General features: G+C 43.3%; 1 protein-coding gene across 1 annotated transcript in view; it reads right to left on the bottom strand.

Moving 5' to 3' along the window:
* Positions 1 to 25920, bottom strand: part of HYDIN (HYDIN axonemal central pair apparatus protein) — a 142595-nt gene that overhangs the window by 79473 nt on the left and 37202 nt on the right. The window contains exons 15-24 of the mRNA XM_083454603.1: positions 24634 to 24734; positions 23112 to 23247; positions 22589 to 22753; positions 20737 to 20889; positions 17226 to 17464; positions 14927 to 15167; positions 13266 to 13409; positions 11115 to 11258; positions 10583 to 10896; positions 736 to 846 (exon numbers count right to left, since the gene is read on the bottom strand). Of these exons, the coding sequence (XP_083310729.1) occupies positions 736 to 846; positions 10583 to 10896; positions 11115 to 11258; positions 13266 to 13409; positions 14927 to 15167; positions 17226 to 17464; positions 20737 to 20889; positions 22589 to 22753; positions 23112 to 23247; positions 24634 to 24734 (1748 nt within the window). The remainder of the gene's footprint in view (positions 1 to 735; positions 847 to 10582; positions 10897 to 11114; positions 11259 to 13265; positions 13410 to 14926; positions 15168 to 17225; positions 17465 to 20736; positions 20890 to 22588; positions 22754 to 23111; positions 23248 to 24633; positions 24735 to 25920) is intronic.

Raw genomic sequence — 25920 nt, forward strand, 5'->3', positions numbered from 1 at the left:
CCCTGGCTGGGTGCAAACACCTGGCTGGGCTGCCAAAGTGAACCTCCTCTGTCCAGACAGCCACTCACCCATGGCTGACTCAGTCGCTGGCAGAATCTGTGAGTGGGCGTTTCTTAAACTTCTTCCAGCCAAGAAGCTCTTTGACGCCTAGTCTCCGCCTACCCTCTCTGCACGAAAGCCTTCTGCGCAGGGAGGGCGTGGGCAACGGAGGACCTCTACTCTCCCCGCTAGTCCCAGGCAAGGAGTCATGGGACCGCCTCGCCACTTCCCCCACCTGCCCCTCTTCTCCACTGGTGCTACGCTGATTCTCTTCCCCAGAATATGGGCTGCTTCTCCCAATCCCTGGATGCTCTCTGGAATCCCTCTGGCTTTTGCGCTCCCCCTCCAGTACTGATGGCAGTTCCCTGACAGTATGTAAGCAGTGTAAGAAGCCACAGTTGCACTGCAGGGAGGTATGGTTGCAGATGAAGCTGCTGCACTTGGGTCAGAAAAGACCAGAGCATAACTCTGGAGTGGAGTGGCAAGAGGAGCTTTGCTGTATTTCACTTACAGCCGCAGCCGATACATTAAGGAATTAACTGCTCAAGCTAAATCCCTGGGATGGCAGAGAGCAAGAGCCCCCTAATCTGTCGTCTGCTCTCAGTGTGGCATAGCAGGCAGAGTGATGGGCATGGGCCACCTAGTTGTGCAGGGCCAAGACACAGACTATGCATTTCTGAGGCCTAGTGTACAAACCTCTCAAAATCTTTGGTGTCATTGTGACTCGTAGTTTCTTGTGGCTCTGGGACCTCCTGCTCAGTGGCTGCTTCCTGTTTAGGAAGGGCTGTAACATCTCTGGGGCTGAATCTGAAAAACACAATGCCATTTTGATTTGATTTGCTTGTACAGTGGTACCTCGGGTTAAGTACTTAATTCATTCCGGAGGTCTGTACTTAACCTGAAACTGTTCTTAACCTGAAGCACCACTTTAGCTAATGGGGCCTCCCGCTGCCGCCGCACCGCCGGAGCACGATTTCTGTTCTCATCCTGAAGCAAAGTTCTTAACCCGAGGTAATATTTCTGGGTTAGTGGAGTCTGTAACCTGAAGCGTATGTAACCTGAAGCGTATGTAACCCGAGGTACCACTGTATTTACTAGTTGTATTTCACTTTCCCAACAACCACACTGAGCTCAAAGCAGTTCACAACAACAGCATGAAAAACTTAACATTACGATCACTATAATATATATATAAAATACCAACAGCAGGTAAAATAAGGTAGAAAACAAAAAAATTGTCAGATTACTAATATGATTCATTACCAACTCACGCTGATTCAAAATAGCTTCTGAGCACTAACATTGTGCCAGTTGATAGACTCGCTCTAGGAAGCGGCTTCTTCATTCTGTGCAGCAGCAATGCTGTCCTGGCCCCTCCTTGATGCAGAACTCAAACTCAGGTTGCAGTTTGTACCCAAATCTTTAATGCTCAGATTGGTGCAATACATAGGCAAAACACTGTTCAAAGGCACAGTAGTTGCTACACATGAATAAACAAGCAAAGATGTTGACTCAACAACAACACCCCCTTACACCACAACCATGTTGTAAGAAAAAGGGGTGGAGACAACATATCATGGCAAGTGGATTTGGTCCTTAGTCTGGGCAAGCAACCTAGCACTTCCCCAAGAAAGTTGAACCAGCCTGTCTGCTTATGCCTGAGTTGGCATCTCCATGACCTAGGCAAGATATTACTGCCTCCTCAGAGGTGGATGTGACAGCTGGAACTGGACATGATTTCTGGTAACTCCAGAGGCACAGCAGCCAGAGTGATAGGCAAGGTGAAGGAGCCAGAACCAGCTTCTGGCCAGGAGCCTCTTCCTCTGGCTCTCCCAATCCGGGTAGAGACCTTTCCAGCCCACTGGATCCCACCCTGGAGTCATGTCAGCCACTTCTCTTCTCTGTCCTGGCCCAGCCAGCCCCCTCCTACAGGGCTCATGGCAAACACATTCCCAAAACAGCTAACAACACAACCTCAAAAATCCACATCAACACTTCATTCTAATTAGCAGTATAATTGCAACCAATTTCAGATAACAATCCATTCTGACAGTACTATAGTAACATTGCAACATTTTTAATGCATTATATAATAGGCAACATCCATCAATAAAACACAGTATGAGCTGTTATTATTAATGGTAAAATATTAAACCAGAGTCCGATATGATTTATATGCCTCTAAATAACATGAGCAAGAGAGGACTGAGCTCCTCATGTCCTACTTGCGGGATCCCCACAAATATTTGGTTGGCTGGACTAGACAGATCTTTGGTCTAATTGAGCTGAGGTCTTATGTTATCAAGAAGCAGGGAAGCACCCGGTGAGAGTCAGGTTCCACAACACCTGGAACATTTTCCTAGGACAGCACACATGCTGCCTCTTCCTTGCCACCCTATCCTGCAGTTCAATTTCATCTGATGTCACTTGAACACCCCTGCTTTCTTTACCCCCCCCCCCCCAGCAACTCTTAAAGGGGCTGGAAGGAAGAAGAGGCTTCTGGCAGATTGGTCAAGAGGTTCTGTTCAGGGCTCTTCGGCTTAGCCTTAAACTAGCCTTCCAATTTTTTGGCTTGCTCTCCCTGTATCCTCAATTTAATGCAATGTGACCTCATGCAACATGACTGAGCCAAACATCAAAGCCTCACTGCAGGCATGAGGAGGCCCCAAATGTATGTACAAAACTGCTCATCCTATCTCCACTAAAGGGCTGCAATGCACAAAGCAGAAGGGTGGAGATGCGAGGGAGCTGGGAAGGGTCCAGAAAAATACAGATAACTTCACTGTAATTGTTTCACAGGGTGTCAAACAGAAATAAAGAAATGCTGAGTATAATCACAGAAATCCCATCAGACGGAAACAAGAGCAGACACAGAGTTGGCAATGATTTCTATATTGACGGGGCTGGCTTAGCCAGCCAGGGCACACATGCCTCAAACATCTGAAATCAAAGGCTCATCAACAGCCAATAACATCAGAATATGCCCTCCTATCCTGCTAGTTCCCAGGCCAATTATGTAAACAGCATGGAATCAGTTTTGTTTTGTGCATAAGGTCAGGAATATCAGAAAATTCTGCCTTAAGTCAAGTCAAGATCTCCATCCACCTAGCCAGCTCTGCACAATCTTGAGCAGGGAAGGGTGTTTCTCATTACTTGTTATGGGATTCTATTAACTGGAGATGCCAGGAGTGGATCCAGAGATCTTCTGCATGCAAAGCACATGTTCTGCCAGGGATCTGTGCCTTTTATGCCTGAAGACTGGATGAGACATCAAGCTGAGGAAAGAGTATAATTGTCAGAAGCTCAACAGCAGGGGTAGAAAACCATTTTTGGCTCCATGCGCCTGTTGCTGGGATCCAGTTCCTAACCCATGGAGTAAGACAATGGTGGGAAACGTGCAGCCCTCCAAGTGTTGTTGGACTCCAAACCCTACCAGCCCCTGCCAGACAGCATGGCAAATGGTTAGAGATAGTGGAAGTTATACATGGAGCAATTTAGCTGTGTGGCCCTGGAGCCTGTTTCTTATGAGGCAGAAATCCTTCACCACCCAACGGTATCCTCTCAAGACCCGTGATTCTCCTTCCCAGAAATGCCTATAAATCCACCTTGTTTTCTGCAATTGACATTCATGCTATTTGGCCTGGGATGTCAGAAGCAAGCCCCAGGGGAGCTGGCTATACAAAGCTCTATCCCCTATCAAAGAAGCTATCAGCCTTCAGCTCATCAAACTGTTCTCCAGTGATGGGAGAAACAAAGAGGAAAGTGTTGTGGTATCTACTTGGCTGCTCTTCCTTCTTGTTACTTCCATTACATTTGGAAGGGTCAAGGTCTCCATGAGACTTTTGGACAATGAACATCCTTGCCTCAAGGAGCACACAACCCAATGGCTAACACAGACAGTAACACTGATTGACATGAGGGTCTGGGATGGGAACAAATTGGTGCTAAAGAACTCTGAGGCCAGCGGGGGTGTTAGAGCAGAGGCTTGATCTCAGACTCCTGCACAGCCTCGGATAATATTTATTTCACTGTCAGCAATTTAAGAGTTCTAGAGAGCTGGAGGATGCATGGGGATTTGGGAATGGAGAGCTATTTATTTTAAAATGCAAAGACTCCAGATATTCCAAGGTAACTAGCCAACTTTAATAAAACATGTATAATCCCCTCACCCCAACACACACACACGGACACACACAATCACAAGATTTGCCCTGGGTCCCTTTGCTATGCCACAGAAGATGTGGTCTGCCTGCAATCCCATTAAATTCCTGCATTCTCTTACCACATTGCAAGAGAGTACAATGCAGCCACCTGGAACAGAAAAATGTATTGCCTGGACTGTGGGAGGGAAGAATAATTTTCAGAATCCTACAGGCATCTGGAGCGGAGGCGTAGGGGACAGAACACATGTATATTGAGGTCTACAGTCCAAACCATGCCCCATGTAAGCAGCCTTAATAACTAATCTTGTCTGGAATCTCTCTTTGAGAAGTTATTGGTTCTGCTCTTGAACTCCTGTTAAGTATGACTGCTTTGAACTGAGTCAGGCAATCAGTCCGAGAAAGATGGTGATGTCTAATACGACTAAAAGTAGCTTTCCAAGTCAGAAGAAAGGCTCCCCCCCACCCCGGTTATGCAGATATCCTTATTGTAATGTGAAAGCGCTAATAAGACATCAACTTCTTTTAAAAATGGAGATGTCAGGCAGCGATTAACCTGGAAGCTTCCATGTGCACAGCATGTCCCCTGCCATTTGGTGAAGGCCATCCCAGGGTCTAACTGCAACATCCCTTTAAGATGTTTTGTGGGAAAGAGGATCAGCTTGTTTCTCCATAGGACAGACCTTCTAGGCTCTTCAGTATTTATATTTGTCTGTTACCTATGTGGGGATGTCATCCCCTGGCCTTTGCTATGTCAACCTTGATTGACTGGGATCCCAAAGGTGGAGCAAGAGGAGGAGGGGGAGCAAAGGACAGTAAAAATGGGGTATGCTAGTATTTATGAGTCCCTGAAAATGTTTATTTATCTAATTTATTTGGATCCTTATAAAATGGGGAACAGTAATCCATCAGAACTCAGAAGTGCTGGGCTTACTGAGCATGCTTCACATATGGTGTATGTGTATATACAGACAGACAGACAGACAGACAGACAGACAGACAGACATCATTTTAGAGATTTACACAAATTGTAATATTTCCCAGATTCATATATCAATAATTTACAAAGTATGGCCACCTCTGAACTAACTTTGTTTTATAGACCAAACTGGTCCGCTATTTCTGCTAATTCAAAGCACTTCAGAAGCCATTCCCATATAGATTTGTAGATTTGTACTACTCTGGCTGCAATTACCAAGACTTTTGCTCAATACATCTGCTCCACAGACACATCACCCTAAATCCAATTAAATATTACCAACACTGTAGAAAGTTTCAAATGTGCTCCTATCATCAAACCTATTGCATAGTTTGTCTCCCAAAATCATAGGCATGCTGATGTTCCCATCACATATGACAAGTGATCATTTGCTACACATGTGGTGTTTTGTTAATGCTGCATGCCATGCAGAATGGCATTTGCCCCTTTTTGCAGCATGACTCTCCCACTCTGCATGTTAGCATGAGGAGAGTGTGGGGAATAATTCCACAGTACTGTAATGCAGAAAAACGGAGTGCTTTCATGTGAACTCTCCTAAGGCGGGTAGGGGGAAATGAAAGGTTAAGACTGAATAATTAGATGAAAACCATAAAAGTCACTGCCCTAATTATAAGGTCCAGAAATAAAACTAAATAAGTCACATTCTTCACCCCTAGCTGAAAAACAGATGTTAATCTGAATGACAATTAGTTACTGTGATGAAAGGCACAGAGTGGATAGAATAGCAGTGACCTGTTTTTTAGCTACCAAACTGTCAGGCTGCATTAGCTGGATGTAATTATACACATGGTAGCAAAAGAGAAATAATATCTGACAAGCTGTGCTTTCTTCCTGGCCACTTCATGGCCAAGTGAAGGTGCTAACAGCTTGGAGGCTCCCTTCAGGCCCAGCTGTCCTCCGGATAGTCAGGTGGTGCCGACACAAGGACCCCGTGAAACAGCCGGGAAGCCTAATTAATACACAAAGAGAGAGATGAAAAGAAAGGGGTCAACCAGCATCACATCCGGAAGGCTAATGAGGAGCCTTGCAGAACGAAGGGTCTAATTCTGTGAGATGCTGGTGATGCCCCTAAGCACCGCATGTGGCAATTTCACCTTCGCACAGTCTTCTGAAATGCCAACATGCCATAGCATGGCTAGAGAGTCTGAAGGTGTGTGCAATAGTAAATAATGGAGGGTTGGCTGGGGAAGCCAGAAAGGAGACCAAAAGCCTGGTTCCATGATGGTGGGTTGCAGTGATATAAAATATTTAAGCAACTTCACAGGAGGTGGAGATGTGTGGTGATATGTGGGGTGTATGCACCATGTGTCCTGGCTCCTATCCCCAAACACAGAAAGACATACCCTTACTTGTAAGTAAGATCTCTCACTTACCATTATTCAAGTATTGGTACAGGCCCAGCAGAAGACAAAAGGTTCAGGAGCCATAGTTCAAGAGCAAGAAGTTCAGAACCAGACAAAAGCAACAAAGATGTCCCAACAAGTTTCCATGACCTGTCACACCCAGGTGTGGTGCACTCATTCACAAGAATCTGCTGTCTTCAGAGAATGTCAGAATTGCAAAAATGTGCTTCTAAAGGGTGGGTGGGCCTGCTCCCATCTACGAAGGCAGAGCCTGGTTTGAAGCAACAAGACTGCACCCTCCTGTTGAGGCTCCTGTTAAGTAATTTCCACTTACAGTAGTTCCTCCCACCTTGGCAGCTCCGAGCCCTCCCGAATTCTTGGCAATACCTGATATCCCTGCTCTTTCCCCCCAAGCAATAGAACCTGGGGTAGAAAAGGGAGGTCCTCCCTCATCTTACTCAGTTACTACTCATTCAGCACCCCCTACTTCTTCCTCCACCACATATGTCAGAGCTTGCCAACCCAAGTCCAATATCGATAGAGCTGTGGGGCTTACAACACCCAGCTCCATGTGCCTCTCCTGTGACCTTCAAGCCGAAGGGAACCTCCATGGCCTCTCTGACCTATCCCAAGGGTGCAGATACTACTAAATATTAGACCTATGAGATTACCTAGATAAGAAGCAGTTCTATCTAATGCTGGGGGCACTGATCATATTTTGAGACTCAGGATTTCACCACACCTAGGAAGGAGGTGGGCTACAGCCTCATATCTATCATGGCTGACAAGAGCAGATTGCAAATGGGAGCAAGGGAGGGGGCCCAGCTTTTCTACAATCCAGTAAGAGCAAAGGCAGAGGTTGCGCTATAAGAAAGTAACAGTAAAAGAAGGAGATGGACAACCAAGACTCCTACCTGCCTTCTAAGGCTTTCACTTCACAACCGTTCTGATTTTACATTGCAGCCAAAGCACTACCAAATCAAGCTAATAATATTGGGAATGCTGTGTCTAGTTCTTTATATATACTTATGTGGAATCCCAGAGTACAGGTCAGGTGTAGGGAACCTTTGACCCTGCACATGTTGCTGAACTATAGCTCCCATTATCACTGGACATTAGCCATGCTTGCTGGGGCTGATAGGACTTGCAGTTCAGCAACAGCTGACGGGCCAAAGGTTCCCCATACTCACTAAAGATACAACACTGGCAAAGACTCCCTAGTGCACCTAGGAAGCTAGCAAGTGAGAATCATACACAGGTTTGAGGAGAGCAGACAAGCCCAGTGTGTGCTGGGAAAACAAAATATTCCTGCTTTCCCTGAAGGAAAGTCCTCCGGTTCCCCTGAAACAAATTTGTAAAAAATGTGCATTTACTATATAGGAAACTAGCAAGATGGCTTATGTGGAAAAGTCCTTGGGATCCTGTAGATCACCTGATGTTGCAAGGACCACCTGGAGCCACCACAGAACAATGTCATGGTTCATCCTCTTCCCTTCCCATAGCTGACTTAAGGGATGCTGTCAACCTCAAGTAAAATAGACGTTTGCTGAAATGGGAACTAGAGCATGGCTCCAACAGCATGCCCTCATCTTGCCTGTCTGCCTTGCCAAACTTCCTCCCCACATCTTTTCTGCCTGGGGTACTTGACTTGCTCCTTTATCCCACAGAGTCTTTGGCCAAGCCTTGGAGTTAAATGCCGCTTCTAAGCCCCACTGCCCTCCAACCATCCTCCTCCTGCCACTAGGGTCCCACACCTGCATTTGTTTGCTTGCTGAAACACTGAAGATGAGGAAGGAAAGTCTCTATGAGCAGCCACAGTAAAAATGTGGCCTGGGACTCTCTAGTGACAAAACTACCAGCCTCAGACCCAGAAATGCTTTGGGTTGGGGTTGCATTTACAGTACTTTAAATCTATCTATCTATCTATCTATCTATCTATCTATCTATCTATCTATCTTGCTTTCTCATCCTTCAGAATCTACTGTTTCCCAAACAGCTACAAACTGCATTGAAGCGACGACAGCACTCAGTGTCTGACAGAAAACACTTGGCACAGACCAGGATCAGACTCCTTAGTGAGCTCACGAGGAGGAGTGCCTCTCAGTGGCTCCCCCCACCCACCCTCCGCCAGCCAAAAAGGCCTTTCCACTGGGTTGGCTTATGTTTTCCTCGGGAAATTGTTTATTGATGTTATTCAGAATGGCAGACCATCAATGCAGTTGTTATGTTTACTGGACTTCCTGGGGCACTGTGGAAAATCCGTTTGCTGCTGTAATTAAAATAACTGCACGAAGGCCAAGTTTGAGAAAGCAGCAGCACTGCTGGTTCATATTTGCAAGGAAGAAGGTTTGCAGGCAGCTTGACAAAAGCTATTCCTGTTTGCAATCATTTCTACCATTTGCACTCTCTCTCCTACTTTCAGAAGAAGAATTAAACCACTGGCCAGATCCTTTTCTCCCCCAATCTCTGCAGACCAACTTTGACACCCACTTGTCATTCAACTGCCATAATAATGATGCTTGATGATTGACAAGTGGATTATCCACAGGGGTAAGGAGAGATAACAAAAACAACCAGGCTTCAGCTCCCCACCCATCAGTTAGTAGGGATCTACTGCACAAATGCGTTTCCCATGGGGAACTCACTCATGCAATTGAACCAAGCAGAACTGAACTGCCCACTGATCAGCTGACATCACTCAATTCATAGGTGTATGTGATTTTGGAAGAAAAGGCCATGAGAACCAAATTGGAACCTCTAGCAGGCCAAGACTGAAGGAAAAGCCACATCCTCAGGATGAGGCAGTGTGGAAGGGGGAGCAGAGGGCTTCCTCTCAAGTTGGGTGATTTCCGGCTTTGAAGATGGCGGAGTAGCATGCTCCCTGTGTGAGAACATTTTATTGAACTATATACCTGCAGTATGGAAATATCAACGGGATAACAGAAATAGATTTTCCATGCCCTAATGGTGGCCAAGAGATTGATATTGAGGAATTGGAAAAATAAGGAAATGATACTGTTTAATCAATGGACTGACAATATGACATCACTGGCAATTTATGAACGGATTGCTTACAGGCAGACACAGACTCTATGGATATGATATGATTAACATTTGGAATGAGTTTATACAAAATGCAGTAAGCTATTAACATTTACATAAGAACTAGGACAATAACACTATACCAATTTATACAAGAATGTATGGGAATATTGTATATTTTTTGCGGGGTTTTTTTCTTCATATTTTCACTTTTATGTGTATCTTTGTTGTTGTTTTTCTCCCTCTCACTTTTCCTTCTTTTTTCTGTATCACTTTATTTCTTTTAACTGAAATCACCTTAATAAAATATAAATATCAGGGGGAAAAGTTGGGTGGCTGGCGCATCATCCAAATCAGAGTCATCCACAGGCTGACATTGGGAACCATATGTTGGTTTCAAGAGATTATAAACAATGTAAATAGCATATAATTAATACATTTTGATCCAGCCTTTACTTCATCATTGTCAGGGAACTGAGGGCTGAGAAGGGGGAAATGCTGGGAAAATACAGAGATAAGCCTCCAATCATTAGTAGTGGTACCTCATCAGGGGAGGACGACTACGAAGGGTTATCAGGAAGCAATGAAGCAGAGAGGGGGGAGCAATTTCCGGGGCTTAGCTCTTCACGTAACAGAGGAAGGAAAAGGGGAGGGCTCTGGAAGTGGTTATGCTGGGGAAAACGAAAGCAGCAACCAGTTGCTGCATCTGATTCCAATGAGCCGGATGTGCTCTGAGAGCTCTGAGTGTAAATAGAAGAATGAACCAAATAAAACCTATAAAACTGGCTGGAGGCCCGGACTCTTATCTCTTCTAGCACCCACCAATCATTCCTGACAATCATGGGTCTCAGGGTGGTATCCATTAAGTTCCCATGTATCTCCCATTGAGACCCAGACCTGCTTAACTACTTAGTAGGGTGACTGTGTCATGTACCCATAGACAATGTCTTGGGAACATCAGACAAAATCCCAAAGGGAGGACTTATGATTGCTCTTACCTGATCAGGGTCTCATGATCCTCTGTCATGAAGGACCAGCGGTATTTTACAAGAAGGGGGCTGCAGTTGGTCATATTGATCTCACGGACAACTTCTGTGTCATTCAAGATGCAGCCAAAATTCAAATCCATCGTCTCAAAGTGTAGGTTAGGGAAACGCACTTCTCCCCGTAGGTTGATGTGGTCTACATGGGGATGCTCCAGGTAACGGAAAGTCAAGACTTCTTCTGCCACTCGGTTGTACAAGTCATCTCTGTAGAGAGGGTCAAACCTGATACAGAGGTCATGCATCTCCCCAACGTTCATGGTTAAGGCCTAAATCAGGAAAGAAATAAGTTTATTTTAAATAAATAAATAACTGATTGGTATCTGCCTTCCACTGTAGTTCTTTGAAAATGACTTCTGCATTTTCAGTCACTGGAGACTGTTTGCAGTGCTGTCTAGGACTGGACAGGTCACAACCAGCAGCCTGAACTGTACCCTGCAAAGGGCCTCTTACTTAGAGGCCTGAGGTGAAAAGAGACTCCTCATACCTGACAAGGTACTGGCAGCATTTCATGATCAGTATCACAGAGGGAAAAAGGTTCTTGCAAAGAGAGGAGAACATTGATTGGCAAAGACGAAACGTTTTTCAAAGTCAGAGGTTCGTACTGGGGATTCAGGCTATCATTGGGGTCCTGGCAGGGGAAAACAAAAACATTTGAGATGTATTAAAGAACAGAAAAAATATATATCCTGGTGTACATCACAGCACCAAGTGATCAGCCAGAGGATCACCTTCCATCCCTTCCTATCAAGCTCTTCCATATTCCATGATGAGAAATGACCTCCTCACAGGGATAGCATTATGCTTTTAATAGCCAGCTACTTGGTACTAGAGGACACCAATTGTTCCCATTCATTGGGGCGTGGGGTAGAAACTGATGTGATTCCATTCCCATTCATTCATTCATTCATGCCATGAAATTTATACACTGCTTGATTGCAAAAAAACAAAACCCTCCAGGCGATTTACAAATAGATATATCAATAAAATTATCAATAAGAAAAGTTAAAATAACAATAGATTAAAACATATTAAAACTCACATCTGTTTTCTAAACATCTGTCTAAACAAAAATGTTTTTAGCAGGTGCTGGAAAGAGTACAATGAAGATGCCTGCCTGACATCGATAGGGAACAATTTCCAAAGTTTAGGTAATAACAATTATTTTTATTATTTTATTATTTATACCCCGCCCAGCTGACTGGGTTGTCCCAGCCACTCGGGGCAGCTTCCAAGATATATAAAATATATTTTTTTTAATTACACATTAAAAAGCTTCCCTATACAGGGCTGCCTTCAGATGTCCTCTGAAGGTTATATAGTTACTCATGTCCTTGACATCTGATGGGAGGGCGTTCCACAGGCTAGGTGCCACTACTGAGAAGGTACCATCACACTAAAAGATTGAGTTCTTACAAATGCAAAATGGGCACCTGTAACTATGCCAGTTCCATTGATCAAAGCAGTCAAGAGAACCATGTGTTAATTTTCAAAAGTTATATCTTTCACATTTCTAAAGCACCGTCAAAAACTCCTATTTTTTTCATATAATAATGTCTCTCGGAGGATCTGAATCACACAAGACAGGTATTAGCAATTTAAATCACTGGACTATCAAGTCCATAATATTGTCATATTCTGCCCCTTCCACAAAACTCCTCAGATGAAAATTGACCCTTTAAGTTTGTTTTGAAAATCTTACAGCTTTGATTTTATATTCATATTCACTTGAAGAATTTTTAAAGGGTTTTTTAATGTTGTAAGCTTAAATCTATTGCTGCTGATGCAGTTTCCACAATTCCTTCTAATTCCTTTGACATTGCATTTGCCTTATTTCTGAGATGAACCATCAGTTCCTTCCACGTTTCTGTAATAATTTCTTTAATTTAATGAGGATACCTTGAGCTGCAAATTCCTCTCAGCACTGCATTTGTATCTTTTTCTACCATGGCTTCGGCAGTCTTAATTGGGCCAAGCGCCATGCTGTCTCTCTGTTGGCTCATTGCCCTGGCTTCTCTGCAATGTTCTTGTGGCTTGAGAAAGTTTGTTAAACTGCCTTGTTTCGATTTCAGCATATTTATTGACATTCCCCCCTATGAGCGGGGGTAAAAGCTTTCCAATTTTCTGAATTGATCAGCCGCTTTGAAGAGAAATTATATACCCAAGGGAAGGAGCTCCAGGTTACTCAGACATCTTGATTGCTGGCTGATCATGGCCCTTTCTGTTCCTTCTTAGTAAATAATTTCTGTTATGAAGCCACATTTCAGCCCTGAGTTGGAGGAAGCTAAACAAGTTGCAAAATGACCTTTTGGCAAGCATTTTTTTGCAGGAGTGAAGGAAGGGCCTTTTTGAGCCTAGGAGTTGGGCTGATCTCTTTGGCAATCATGGTTTTGATGTGTTACGAGGTTGCCTATCTCTGCCTGCACACACCTTCTGTCAAAATGGAGGTGGCTGTCATTTTAGCTCCTGATGATGCCCAGAACATCTGAGCCTCTTTTGAACTGAAATGTGATTGAGTGTGTGTTTGCAGTTTCTGATCACAGCCCCACCCCCCTTTCCACGACCCACTCCATCCTCCATTCATTCCACTAGCCCTTTGTAACATGCCAGTAAGCAGCCTGATGGCCAAAGCACTAACCTTCTCCACTTGGAATGTGATCTCTTTAGGGAAAATGTGTAGAATGGGTGCAATGAATTCACATATGACATCAACCTTCATGATAAGCTCCTTCCCAGATTGCTTCCCTATGATGGCATGACAGAGCAGCCTTTCCTTTACGACCTGTATGTGGAAAGAAGAGCACAGTTTTTTGCCAGAATAAAAGTGGTTGGGCCACTATGCCTGTGGTGCTTTCAGTGGACCCCTGGCCATGGGGCTCCCCGAAAACTATGCCTTGGCTACCATTTGGTTCCAGGCAAAAGAAGCATGAATTGGCAAATATGTAATTCTCTTTTGTAGAAGTTTGATTCCTGACAATTCCATATATCCTGAATTCTGCACCAGTTGGTGCCTAAGATGCCTGACCTTTAAAAGCAAATCATGGAAAGGTGATGAGCATACCATCCTTCCACAAAAAGGTTGTATTGGTATCCAGTTGCAACATAACATTTCCCACAGATTTTTTTTTAAAAAAAACACCTATATAGTAATAAATTAAATGGCTGTGAGAATCAAGAACATAATCAGCCATTTGTGTAAATGGTAGAGATGTACAAGCATGTCTCAATCTGTTCCAACATTCATCCATAATTTCATCTGATATTTTCTGTTCCACTGTGATTGGTTTATTTTGCACAAGTCTCACTACTGTTTCAATGTAATTTTTTACATATATTGCACACTAGATATGCATATCTCAGCCATCAACAGATATTTACAATTCAGCTGTGTTCCCTTTGAAAATTAATCAATTTCCAGAGTTGTAACTGTCAAACTTTTGCTTCAGAAAACGCAACAAAGAGTCTTGTGGCACTGTAAAGACAAAGCTAATGGCCAATCATTCTTCTTCTTTCTTCTTTGGCGATCACTCGTAGCCAAGTAAGATTGTCTTCCATAAAACGGTTTTAACAATGAGTCCATAAGTGACTGTGGAGGCCAATTCTGGATCCACTGCAAACCTAGCCATGTCTACTCAAAAGTAAGTCTCATTGAATTCAGTGTGGCTTACTTCCATGTAAATGGATTAGGATTGCAGCCTTGCTGTGTTGATTTTAAAATTCAGTACTGCATAACCTTAATCTTGTCTCATTTTTCTCCTGCAGGCATTAGGGAAGGCATCAATACCCTGTTGATATTTTGTTCTTTGTGCCCTGGATTATATTAATTCCTGTGGGCATATCAGACATTTCACTCTAATGCCACTTATATTAGTCCTTTTTGTAATGTAACATTTTATTTCATTAATATGTATTTTATACAGAAAATGGTCTCTTGCTGTGATTTTACTCTCTCACACACACACATAGGATGTAGATTGAACATGGGTCAAGGTGGCCCTCAGCCTGAAAAAGGTTCGTCTCTCCTGGATTAAGCACTCTTGACAAAATAATTGAATATTGAGCTTTGATCAGGCCTTGTAGAACTCTTCTTACATCAGTTATAAAAACCCATATATGATGTTTTGAGATTGACTATATGGTAGCTACAGTAACCCTTGGCAACAAGTAGTTGAAATGCAGCTGCTGCTACTATGGCAACTTGTGACATGGCAGCAATCCTTGAAAGAAGTTGGTTCGTTTCCAAAAATAAGTAACTGAGAGCCCAAAATGCCCCCAACAAAGAGGTGAAAGTCTCTCTACCTTGGGAACATCAGAACAGCCTTCCAGCATCATGTCCATGCTTTTTCCTGGGGTCAGCTCCATCCTCAGTGGTTGAAGCTTAAAGAGCGGAAGTTCAGAGGACTTCTTCTTTGTGTTAGCACTGATGGGAGGGAGGGTGTTGCGCTGGCGGAATGGGGGGAAGCCTTCTGTCATCCAGTAGAGCTGATGCGTGCGGCGCCCGCGGTTAGTGATCTTGAAGCGATAGCAGCAGGAATCCAAGCTAGGAAAGGAGGGGCAGAGAGGGGCTAAATCTCAGGGAAGCAAACAAGAATGGTCTTTACTATATTTTGCGGAATATTTATTTAAGGGATTTAGATGCAACCCTTCAATATCAATATTTCCAGGGCAGCTGACAAGTTGAAGCAAACCATTTAAAACACCACACAAAACAAGATTAAAAACTAGAGGTGTACACTGCTCCCAAGATTTGATGCTCCCAAGCATCTCAGTTTGTTTGAGAGTTGCTCTATGTTTTTCCAGGGACCAAACTAGTAAGATCTGTTGAAAAGAAAGTTTCTCTATAATGGGGAATCTAAAAACGGCTCAAAATTATTTTTCTTTTCATTGAAGTGAAATTAAATTTGTTGGCATAGGGGTCCCTCCAGAGTAGATTACACCTATTACAGGTCGTATACTGATACACCCAGAAAGTTTTTGTTGTTAAAAGAAAAACTGTTGTTTTCTGCCAGAACTGGAAACCATTTGCAGCTAAGGGGAAGAAGCCTGCCAAATGTCAGAATAATAGGTGTCGTGCTTTCCTGTCACAGAAGACTTTACCATTTTTTGAGTGGATATGATAGCAATCATAGTGGGGCAAAGGGTGAGGGTCCCAGGAAAGACAGGGGTATGTGAAATGTCACCTCCCAAGGAAGGACTGTTACCCCAAGAATCACTGGTGGGGATAGGTTTGTGATTTCCAGCAGGAATTATTGGGGATACCACCTCATCTCTCTGGGAAAGAATTTTCTCTCCATTGACTGTCATGGGGGAAGGGGGGTGATTGTGGAAACAACAGCATAGATGCATGTGAAAAATAACACCTTAAAATATTTACTTCAACATCCCTCTCACAGATCAGTGTTTAATCCCAGGCATCAGAAAATAAGAGGCTGGGATTAGGAGATAGACCCGTCTGTCAAAAATCCCCCATCCCTCCACCACTGCTTCCCACTTCAATGGAGGGCATTTCCCTAATTAGCTTGATTTTGCTTTTTATAAAATGAAGCCATCACTCTAAGGGCACCCATGTCCATAGAGCAACTTGTGATAATCGGAGGTCCCTAACCCAGCTCAATCCTGCTCATGTGAAAACCTCACCCAAATCACTCCCATTTGCCTCATAAAATAATTCAGAAAGCAACCCTCATAGAAACAAGAGGGAGAGAGCAGAAAAAGCAGCATAATAATAAGACAGAGATGGCCTCAAGGATGAAAAGGCAGCAAGGTTTCCAGACATGCCTCCTTGAGAAGAGCATCCTACAGTGGTTTACCACCAGTGATAAAGCCTTTTCTCCGTCACCACCCATCTTACTTGACAGGGTAAAGGAACCTGCAGAATTACATCTAAAGTTTATCTCAGGGTATAGTGAGGTTCATGTTGCAGGAGGCAGTGCTCCACATAGCAAGCCATGAAGGACTTCAAAGGTAAGCATCAGTATTTTGAATTGTGCGTGGAAATGGGTCCAAGAGTTGTTAAGTACTAGTGAATATTTTCCCACCACCTGGTCCAATTTGAAAGCCTAGCAGTAATACTTGGAACTACTTGCAGTTTCCAAATAGTCTCCAAAAGCATCCCAACACACAGTGCACTGCAGTGACATAATATAGGGCTGAGTACAAAGCCCAAGGGAGCAGGTCATGCCAACTCCTAAGATTGTAAGTGCTTCTAGATCAACCTGGTCATCATGCCATGTTTACCTCAGTGGCAGCTACAAAATGTGAGATTAGTCATTACTTCAAGTATATCTACAGTTGTGAAGAGTTGTGCATACATTTTAGAGATGTTACCACCCATGCACTTTCCACAGTCAGTCATTTACAATGCATGCAGTGTAAGTGGGCACAGGACTGCCCAAGAATGAGTTATTTTTGCTTTCACAAAATGGAATTTGCTCTATGGTACTGAAGTATACATTGCCTTTACTTGTAGGTTGCCAAGGCATCATGACAAGAGCTCAAGGTTTTCATTTGCTTGTACTGCCCTATGAGAATTAAACGACTCATATCCTTTCATCCAAAACCAGAATACTATTTCCCACAAGCCACAAAGCCAGCCTACCTGAAGTGGGGTCCCAGGTCAATGGCTGGAGCAAAGGGTTTGTCTGTGACAATGGTGGTACCAATGCCAGTGGCCTGGATTGGGATGATGTAAGAATTGCTGTTCTCTATGCTCAGGTTAACTTTGTCCTGGAACAGCACGGTGTCATCCAGGTTAGCTATTAGCATTAGCGATATCTCATTCTCTGGAGGGACAATTCCTTTATTAGGCTCAATTCTCCACAGGGAATTACTTCGGGCCTGAAACACAATCCAAAAGCCAGTCTTAGCATCTATGTCTCACATGGCAAGGCATAAAGTTATTTTTTAAAAGAAAGAAAGAAAGAGCGAGCCACTCAGATATACAGTAGTACTTAAAACAGGAAACATTTCCCAAGAAATTCCACATATGTAAACCCAGATCAGAAGCCACCAAAAAGCATGTGACCATGGCTGCAAACTAGTGAGCTCACTTAGCAGAATTTGTGTTCTGTAGAGCAATGCATAGACTGTGAAACCAAACAAATATTAAGCTATCTATTAAAATAATTAAATGAGGATCACAACAGCACAAGCTTGGCACACATTTTAGAGACTTGGGGTGCTTTTCAAAAACTAGGAGGCTGTTAGAAGAGCTGAATTGTTATTGCATCAAGTAGAATTAATTCTCTTGATTCTCAGAACTTCAGACCATCAGAGCAAAGCCTCCCATTCTGTAGGACAGGCAGGAAGGTAGAAAAATGTTACAACAGGAAATAGAAAAATCACACAGCAAACAGATTATTCAGATTTGTTTATCAGTGTTTCTATTTATTGGTCACTTTCCTGCAAAATATAAATCACAATAAATAAAATAAAAGTCAACTATAAAAATCATCCTACATCTCATAAATAGCAGCAAAATTCTAGATGCAAAATCTTTGTATCTGCCCATCAACAGCTTGGAAGAAAGGCATTCCAGTAAAGGGAAACCTTCACCTGACACCAAGAGGTAGCCCACCAGAGCCCAGGAATTATTGTAAGTGGACACCACAATGAAGGTGGCCTTGCTCTTTCCTCACCCAGGCATGCAAAATGGGCCTTTTCTCTCCTTGTGAGTAGATCTCAAGGGATGGGGAAGAAATATGCAGGAAAGTGTTTCAGCAAGCACAGCAGAGCCAAGCCATTTACAGGGCTTGAAAGGCAAATGCTAGAACTTTTAGTTCAGAAACCATGTAGCTGAACTACAGTAGTGGACACATTCTCTACATCTTGCTCTCACCAGCTGGGCAGGAACATTCTGCACTAGCTGCAGTTTCCATCTGCAGACGCAGCGCCACAGAGAGCCCCACATGCTCATTGCTGCAAAAGCGACACATGCCATTCAGGAAGACTGAAGCATGGAGTGACTCCCCCAACCTTGAGGCAGCTCAGGTAGGAAATTGCTTACAGAGACCCTGGAGGCACCAGTCAGGCCCTGGCACTTAGTCAGGCCCTGATCCACATGCAGAAGATATAACAACAACAACAACAACAACAACAACAACAACAACAACAATTTATTTTTTATACCCCACCCATCTGGCTGGGTTTCCTCAGCCACTCTGGGCAGCTTCCAACAAAATATTAAAATACAATAGTCTATTAAACATTAAAAGCTTATTTTTGTTTAATGTTTAATAGTCTAATGTTTAATAGACTATTGTATTAAAATACAATAGACTATTAAACAATAGACTTTTAAACTCTACAGTGCTCATCAGGTTACCTCCTATTCACAAAATCTTTGGTGGATCCCTTTCATTATGAGCAGAAAGTTGCCATGGGCAGAACAATACAACGGTGTATGGATCTCAAACCTCCTCCTTGGAAGGCCTAGAAGCAGACTCCTTCCAAATTCTGTGCCGTGTTTAATTATTATTATTATTATTATTCATTAAACTTGCATGCCATCCTTCACCCAAAGATCACAGGGCAGTTCACAACATAAAAATACAAAATAGGAACACAAAATACATAATAAAAAACAAAAACCAATAATCCCCCCTCCCACAAACACATTTAAAAGGACATTGAATGTGAATCAGCTGAAGGCCTGGTTAAAGAGAAACATTTTCACCTGGTGCCTTAAAGTATGTAATGAAGGTGCCAGGTGAGCCTTTGCTCCAGTTGCTTCCCACCAGGGAAGGGCAGCCTGCCTCTGCCCACTGATGCACTAAACCATTCTTACTCTTGGGTTGATGGCTTCACTGGGTTTTGAAGCAGCATCCCAACCTGCTCTCTGTAGTTAGGTCAAACAAGTCTGTGACCATATTCTTCAGATAACTGCAGGACCATCCCAACTCTGCCAGATACAGTTTACATTTCCCGACCAATTCATATACACGGTTCTAGACCTTTACAGTTCACACTGGCAGTATCAGATAATAAAACACCTGGCTATCAAGTCCACCATCTTTGTGAAAATATAAAACCATTCCAAAAGTGGGCTGGTCTTCTGTGACCGCTTCACTGGCTGCACAACTGCTCTTCTGGTTAAATGTTGACAGTAATTAATAGAGAGGGAATGATCACTTCTGAAATTGCTCAGCAGTGCACTTGGCAGAGGAGGCACAGAGGCTGCCACACAGCTGTTAAGAGCACAGCTGGAGATGCCTCTCTCACTCCAAACAACACCCTCCCCTGACACCAATTCTTATGCTTGTGAAATTCGACAGGATTCAAGTGACTCTCTGCCCAGATGGCTAACAGCCTCAGTGACAGATCTTAGGAAGAAGGGCAGAGGATTAGGGAAGAGGTTGGTTTTTATTTCAGCCTTCTCAACCACATCCTTGGCTAAAGAAACATTTTTTGGAAGAGTGATAAAATTGTACTTCACACACATGACCTCTGTAATCCTTACAACCACCTGGTTAAGGCAACTGTAATTATTATCCCCAAATTACAGATTTGGGGCTTTGTCTTGTTTAAAGGCACCTTGTAAGGTGAGGCTAAGATTTGCACCAAGAACTTCCAGCTCATAGCCTATCCTTTTAGTATTGTATGTATCTGTCAGGTGCAAAATTCTCTGTACAAAACACTCTGTAGTTGGTTCCTTCCTTCTTCACTACTTACTTTAACTCATTTTTTTTCTGAAGGAAAGTGAGAAGGGACCTATCCCGGCTTCCCAGCTTTACATCCAACATCCTTATCCCCTGGGCCACTTGCACACTCTCAGCAGAAAGGCTTGTAGAGAATGCCTTGCTTCTGCTTACCAAGGGATGTAAATCACACCAGCAGAGCTCAGTGACCATCACTACTATAAGGAAGAAAGGGGAAATGGCAAGAAGGTATGGTCGGGAGACAATAGGAGCATCAAGTCACCGGTATATCAGTGAAGGTCTCATGCATTTGGAGGCCACCCAGAAACACAAGAGTGCAACCACATCCAATGACCTTTCAGCTCAAGATAGTTTAATGAGACGCCTTCACATAAAACCAGACCACAGGCTATTATAGATACAATTCCTTTCCGTTCACAGTTTTCATTAGAAACCATGCCACACTCTGCTTACCATCTGTGCCTCAAATGGTGCAGGAATAACAGATTGATTGGAAAGATAGAGCACCCGAGAAACATCCTTTAAAACCTGGATGGAGCCGAAGTCTAGTTTAGCAGGATGCACATAAACGACAGGGCCTTCTCCAAAGGACACAAGCTGGATCGTCTGTCACAGAGAATAATAGGAAACAGGAAACAAAGATGAAAAGTCAGCATCAGACTCTGGCTGTTGAAAGGGAGATGGGACTGTACTAAGGCCTTGGGTAGCCAATGTGGTGCCCTTCAGAAGTGGTTGGGCTCAATCCCCCATCACCCCTGGCCATGAGTCACGATGGCTGGGGATGCTGGACTCCCAACAACATCTGGAAGGCATTTCATTGTCTGCCTCTATTCAAAGAGATCTTCAGGCTGATAAGATTTGGCTCAGTTGGAGGTCCCCACCTAAGCTGAGTACAGACCTGGGCCCTGCATTTTCAACCCTAAAGCCTCAGTTCAAAATAAATACTGCTGCTGGACTCCACTTGGGAGTCTGACTGCTCTTGCCCTTCACATGCTCACCAATATAATATAGGCAAACAGTCCTTTTGCACATTAAAAGCCCACCTAACATGAATAAAAAGGATTGATTTTGCAGACTCCAAAATGCATTTGCACAGGACTTTGTTTGCTAGCTGCTTGATAAGAAAAAGGAAGTTTGCTATCAGTCTCAATGATCTTGTTAAGTGGTCCACAGTGACAATAAAAGGCCAATTCTGCCAGAGGCAAGCCCTACTTGGGCTGGTTTATACTCTAATCTTGACCTATCCCAGTGCCAAGCAGCCTGTCCCAAAGTGTGATCTGCTAGTGTTTTAATGTATTTTTAGTATTTTGTTTGAAGCCACCCAGAGTGGCGGGGAAACCCAGCCAGATGGGCCGATGATGATGATGATGATGATTAAATAAATACTGTAATAACTATTATTACTAGCAGTGAAATGACAAAGCCCAGAGCATGAACAGAACATGCAACAAAGAAGGCAGTTTATGAAAAGCAGGAGGAAGATTTTGCATGCACCAGCCAGATGTGATACAGAAGGATACTGCAGTTCAATAATCTCTATTTAAAAGGCACTCATAAAAATGAAACAAATTAGTAAGCTGAAAAGACTCCATAATGGGAGCAAGAACTGTATACCCTACTTTGTCATAAATTTGTCTCTGCTTATCATGTGTTTCCATTATATCATAATGCTGAACTCTGTCCTGCTCCATCACCAACAAACATTTCTTTTGTGCTTAACTCACATTTCAGTTCTGGAGGAAAAATACTTTCCCATTCATGTTTCCATTTAGAATAGGAGAAAGCAGGGGCGGGGGCATGCAGTCACTTCTTTTTAACTTAAAGAGCCAGACTTTCAGTCTCTTCCTCGTTCCTGATGGGAATGGACATTTGCTGCCAAGGGCTATAGGCACATGACTGCCCCTCAAAGGCCTTCCTTTCTGAATCTGGTAAGGTGTGGATGTCCTAGACCTAGAGAATTTGGCATGTCTCTCAAATATATTGTTTAGATTTCTGGCTAGGAAGAGCATAAATAAATGGCTTGGCTGGCCTTGATGAACTGTGTCTTTTAACAGTGCAAAATCACCTGGGGCAACTGTTGCTTCTCAATTTCATGTTCAAAAATAGCGCAAGAATTGTGGATTGTGGCCAGAAATCCTCATTTCTGCAATATACAAATATCCCAGAGACATACTAGTTCTGAGCATGCACACATTACAAAGAAGTGGACTTGTTACCATATGCAACCCATTTCCCTGAGCATTTTTAGAGTGCAAAGGGGTGGGAGTGGGCAGGGGAGAAGACCTCCTTCATTTAGTTCACTCACCAGTGGAAAGACTTCATTCCCAAAGATAGCAATGAAGGCTACTGCCTCCTGCTGCCCTTTCTCCTGGACTTCCAAGGCCAAGGGGATCTCAACAGTGGAATGAGGCTGAATGATACCACAAGGCAGAGGACTGGAATGCAAGACGGTGAGGGACTTCTCATATTCCTGGATGGAGATAAAAGCATCACACCAAACCTTCAGAGAGAGCTGCTTCATACTTTTCACTAGCTAAGCTGTCAACATCTTCTCAGTGAAGAAACCTATTTATTTCATCTGTTTGGACATCTTTTTTGTTTTTTAAAGATCTTGATAACAAAACACTCAGTTTCAGACCGTTGGTGCCATGTCAGGGCTCTTCATGATTTTGGGTAGCTTAACAGCTCCAACAAAGAAGATTCAAATATTCTAAAATCAAATAAAATCATCCGGGAACTGTGATAACTGGACATTTCCTCTCTACTCCCAGCTTTATCTGTATGCTTCCTCAGGGCCTTTAAAATACAATAGAAACAAATGAACTAACCTGGGGAAGAACACCATAGCACCCTGGAAGATCACTTTCATTAACAAGTTTCACCATATGCTGGTATGGGAACTTCAAGAAACAACGTCCAAAATTCAGGATGGGATTAGCCACATGCAGTGGAGGTGTGCTGCATCTAGTCAGTTACATGAGCAAATAAACAGAGAGGAAAGCTTGCTTAGATCTGACCCATAATTAGGAGGCAGAGAATAACAACTACTGATCTATCATTATAAAGAAGATGCTCATCATCAGCTATGTGGCCACTAGAATTCAGAAAGGCCAAGTTCCTAGTACACCATCTCAAAGCAGATCCGAAGTGAAGACGATAGACACAGACCCTCACTTAGCAATAAGAGGGACGGAGAGGGATCTTGCCCTGCACACTTTGTTAACAGCCTGGCTTTCCTGGCCTTTTGAGTGTTAAGTGTCCTGCTGCACAGAATGTCAGGTATGGCCTGGAAAATGTGGGATAACCAACCTCATATTACCAACATACTTATGTCTAATTAATGCATGAAGGGTTTAATACCATAGAGTAAGCTGTCCTGCCATGCTTAGCTATATCCACTCCCCTCACCTTGGGAGGGACTAGGTAATTAACAACTTTGCTTGCCTTCCAGTCTATCTGAGAAGCTCAGCATGTAAAGAGATCTGAGCTGGTTGCTCCAAGCTTAGACCACATGGCTCCAACAGGCCATTGTTCTGTTCCTATACTAATAATTTAGGCACTTTCACCTTTCACCACTGTAACTAAGTCAGGTTTTACTGCCTGTGCAACTTTTTCTGAATGCTGTATAGAAAAGCATATGAACCTGGCCTTTGGAGAGTTTGTATGTTAACCATTTTTAACTCACCAAAACTATGGTCTTTTTCTATGCTGGGGGAAGAGGGGACTATTTTGAAACTCATAAGGGCATATTTTAAAGGTCTAACGGTCTATATGTCTACACTTTACTTTGCTGCAGTCTGAAGATGCATTTGGTTGGTAGCTTATCCTAATATATGAACAACTTTGTTTTAAACACTTGGAAGGGGACAGGAGACTCAGATGCAAGGTCCTGGTGACATCATGCAGTACTACTGACTTGTCCAAGCTATTGGCCTCGGAGAAACTGCTCTAGCAGGGATCTTTTTGCCTTTCACTTTTCTGCTGAAAGAAAGCCAGGTTGTTTTTCTCAAGAGCCTGTTGAAATTTTTAGCACTGTCCATTTTTGTACATCCAGGGCTGACTTACCAGAGGCACTGTGAAAGTGCTTTTTGAAACCAGGACTTAAAGTGCACAGAGGGAAGAGAAAGCAAAGAAATAAAGCAATACAGAGGTGACAGGTCTTGCATTTTTCAGGTTGCTCTTACTGAAGCGGTCACAAACTCCTTCTTATGTTGCATCTTGCTGTACCCAGATACTCAAACAATGGCAATTATTCTGTTGCAGTACCCATCTCATTCAGAATTGGCACAAAGGATGGGGTCAGCACAACACACAGGATTCCAGCAAAGACAGCAATCAAAGTGGCAATACCTCGCTGTGATTGGGAGAGCCAGTACATCTTCTCCACTCCCCTTCACATCCACTACTAGCGCTGTTTCATACGTCTTCACAGTGTTGGAACATAAGGTCACCTGCCATGGGAAAAGGAAGAAAGAATTCAGGTTACAGGAACAAGGTACATAACCTTATGATTGACCAGCCCAGATCACAATCCCCCAAAGGCAGGCATGTAAAAAAATATAAGAAGTGTAGCCCTGGGATGTTGGGGCACAGAGAGAGATAAAATAAAACAGAAAAAAGGGGTAAGGATTGTGACAAAATGTTTCTGATGGCGACATGCCCTAACAATCTTCAAAGCACTGTGGGCCAGTTCTCACCCAGCACAACCCATGTAAGATGTCTCACTGGCATTGTTTCTTTGATGCCTTCAGCAGCCAAAGGTGAACGAACATCAAAGTGGGAAAAACAATGAAGCCAGCAGTGAATAGAAGAAACTGAGCTTTACCTATTGATCATACTGGTGAGCATATAAAATGTATTTGGGTGAATTTTGGTTGGGGAAGAGGGCTCTGAAAGGCTGATAATAAATAGAATTAAGTGGTCATGCCCAATTTTCTGTCCTGGCCACATCCATTTTACCATGTGGTCTTCAGAGGCTTGGAAATCTCCCTCTCAATTTTTTAGGGGCTGATTTTGCTCAACATATTTTGGGGCCTGGGGGCTCATTTGCAAAACAAAGAAACAGGCATGGGTACCACCACCACCACCACCCACAAACAAGCACACAAGACAACCTATTTTATTGACTACAATGAAATGCTTCTTTCAAGTTTAATTTCAGTGGGGGGGAGTGTATCCTGTGGGCACCAGGGAAAGTCTCAGCAGCTGCATGTGTGTCTATGGGTGCCACACTGGTAATCCCTGATTTGGGGAGAAAGGTGCACAGCATAAATAAGCTGTATCTTTAAAAGTTTGGTCACTTTAATATCATCTTTGATACCTACCAGTTTGGTTTTTTAAACAACCCTAACCTCCATGTGAGGGCAGATACTTCCCTTGAATGAATGGGGATTAGTCACCCTGTGAGATGTGTGCTCTTAGCTGATGCACTACTTAGAAAGAAAAATGTATAGCTTCCTAGCCAACTATCTGCATGGAGTGTGAATGGGTGAGAGAACTGTGTCCTCTGATGACTCCATTATATGATGGCTATCCTCTGTGAACTGTCATCTCTGATTGATTGACTCAGGTTGATCCCATCTTCTCCCAACTATATTGTTCTATTAAAAGGGGGCTGTGAGTTCTCAGTGCTGTATA

Source organism: Podarcis tiliguerta (genome assembly GCF_965153285.1).
Source record: "Podarcis tiliguerta genome assembly, chromosome: 8".
NCBI lineage: Eukaryota > Metazoa > Chordata > Lepidosauria > Squamata > Lacertidae > Podarcis > Podarcis tiliguerta.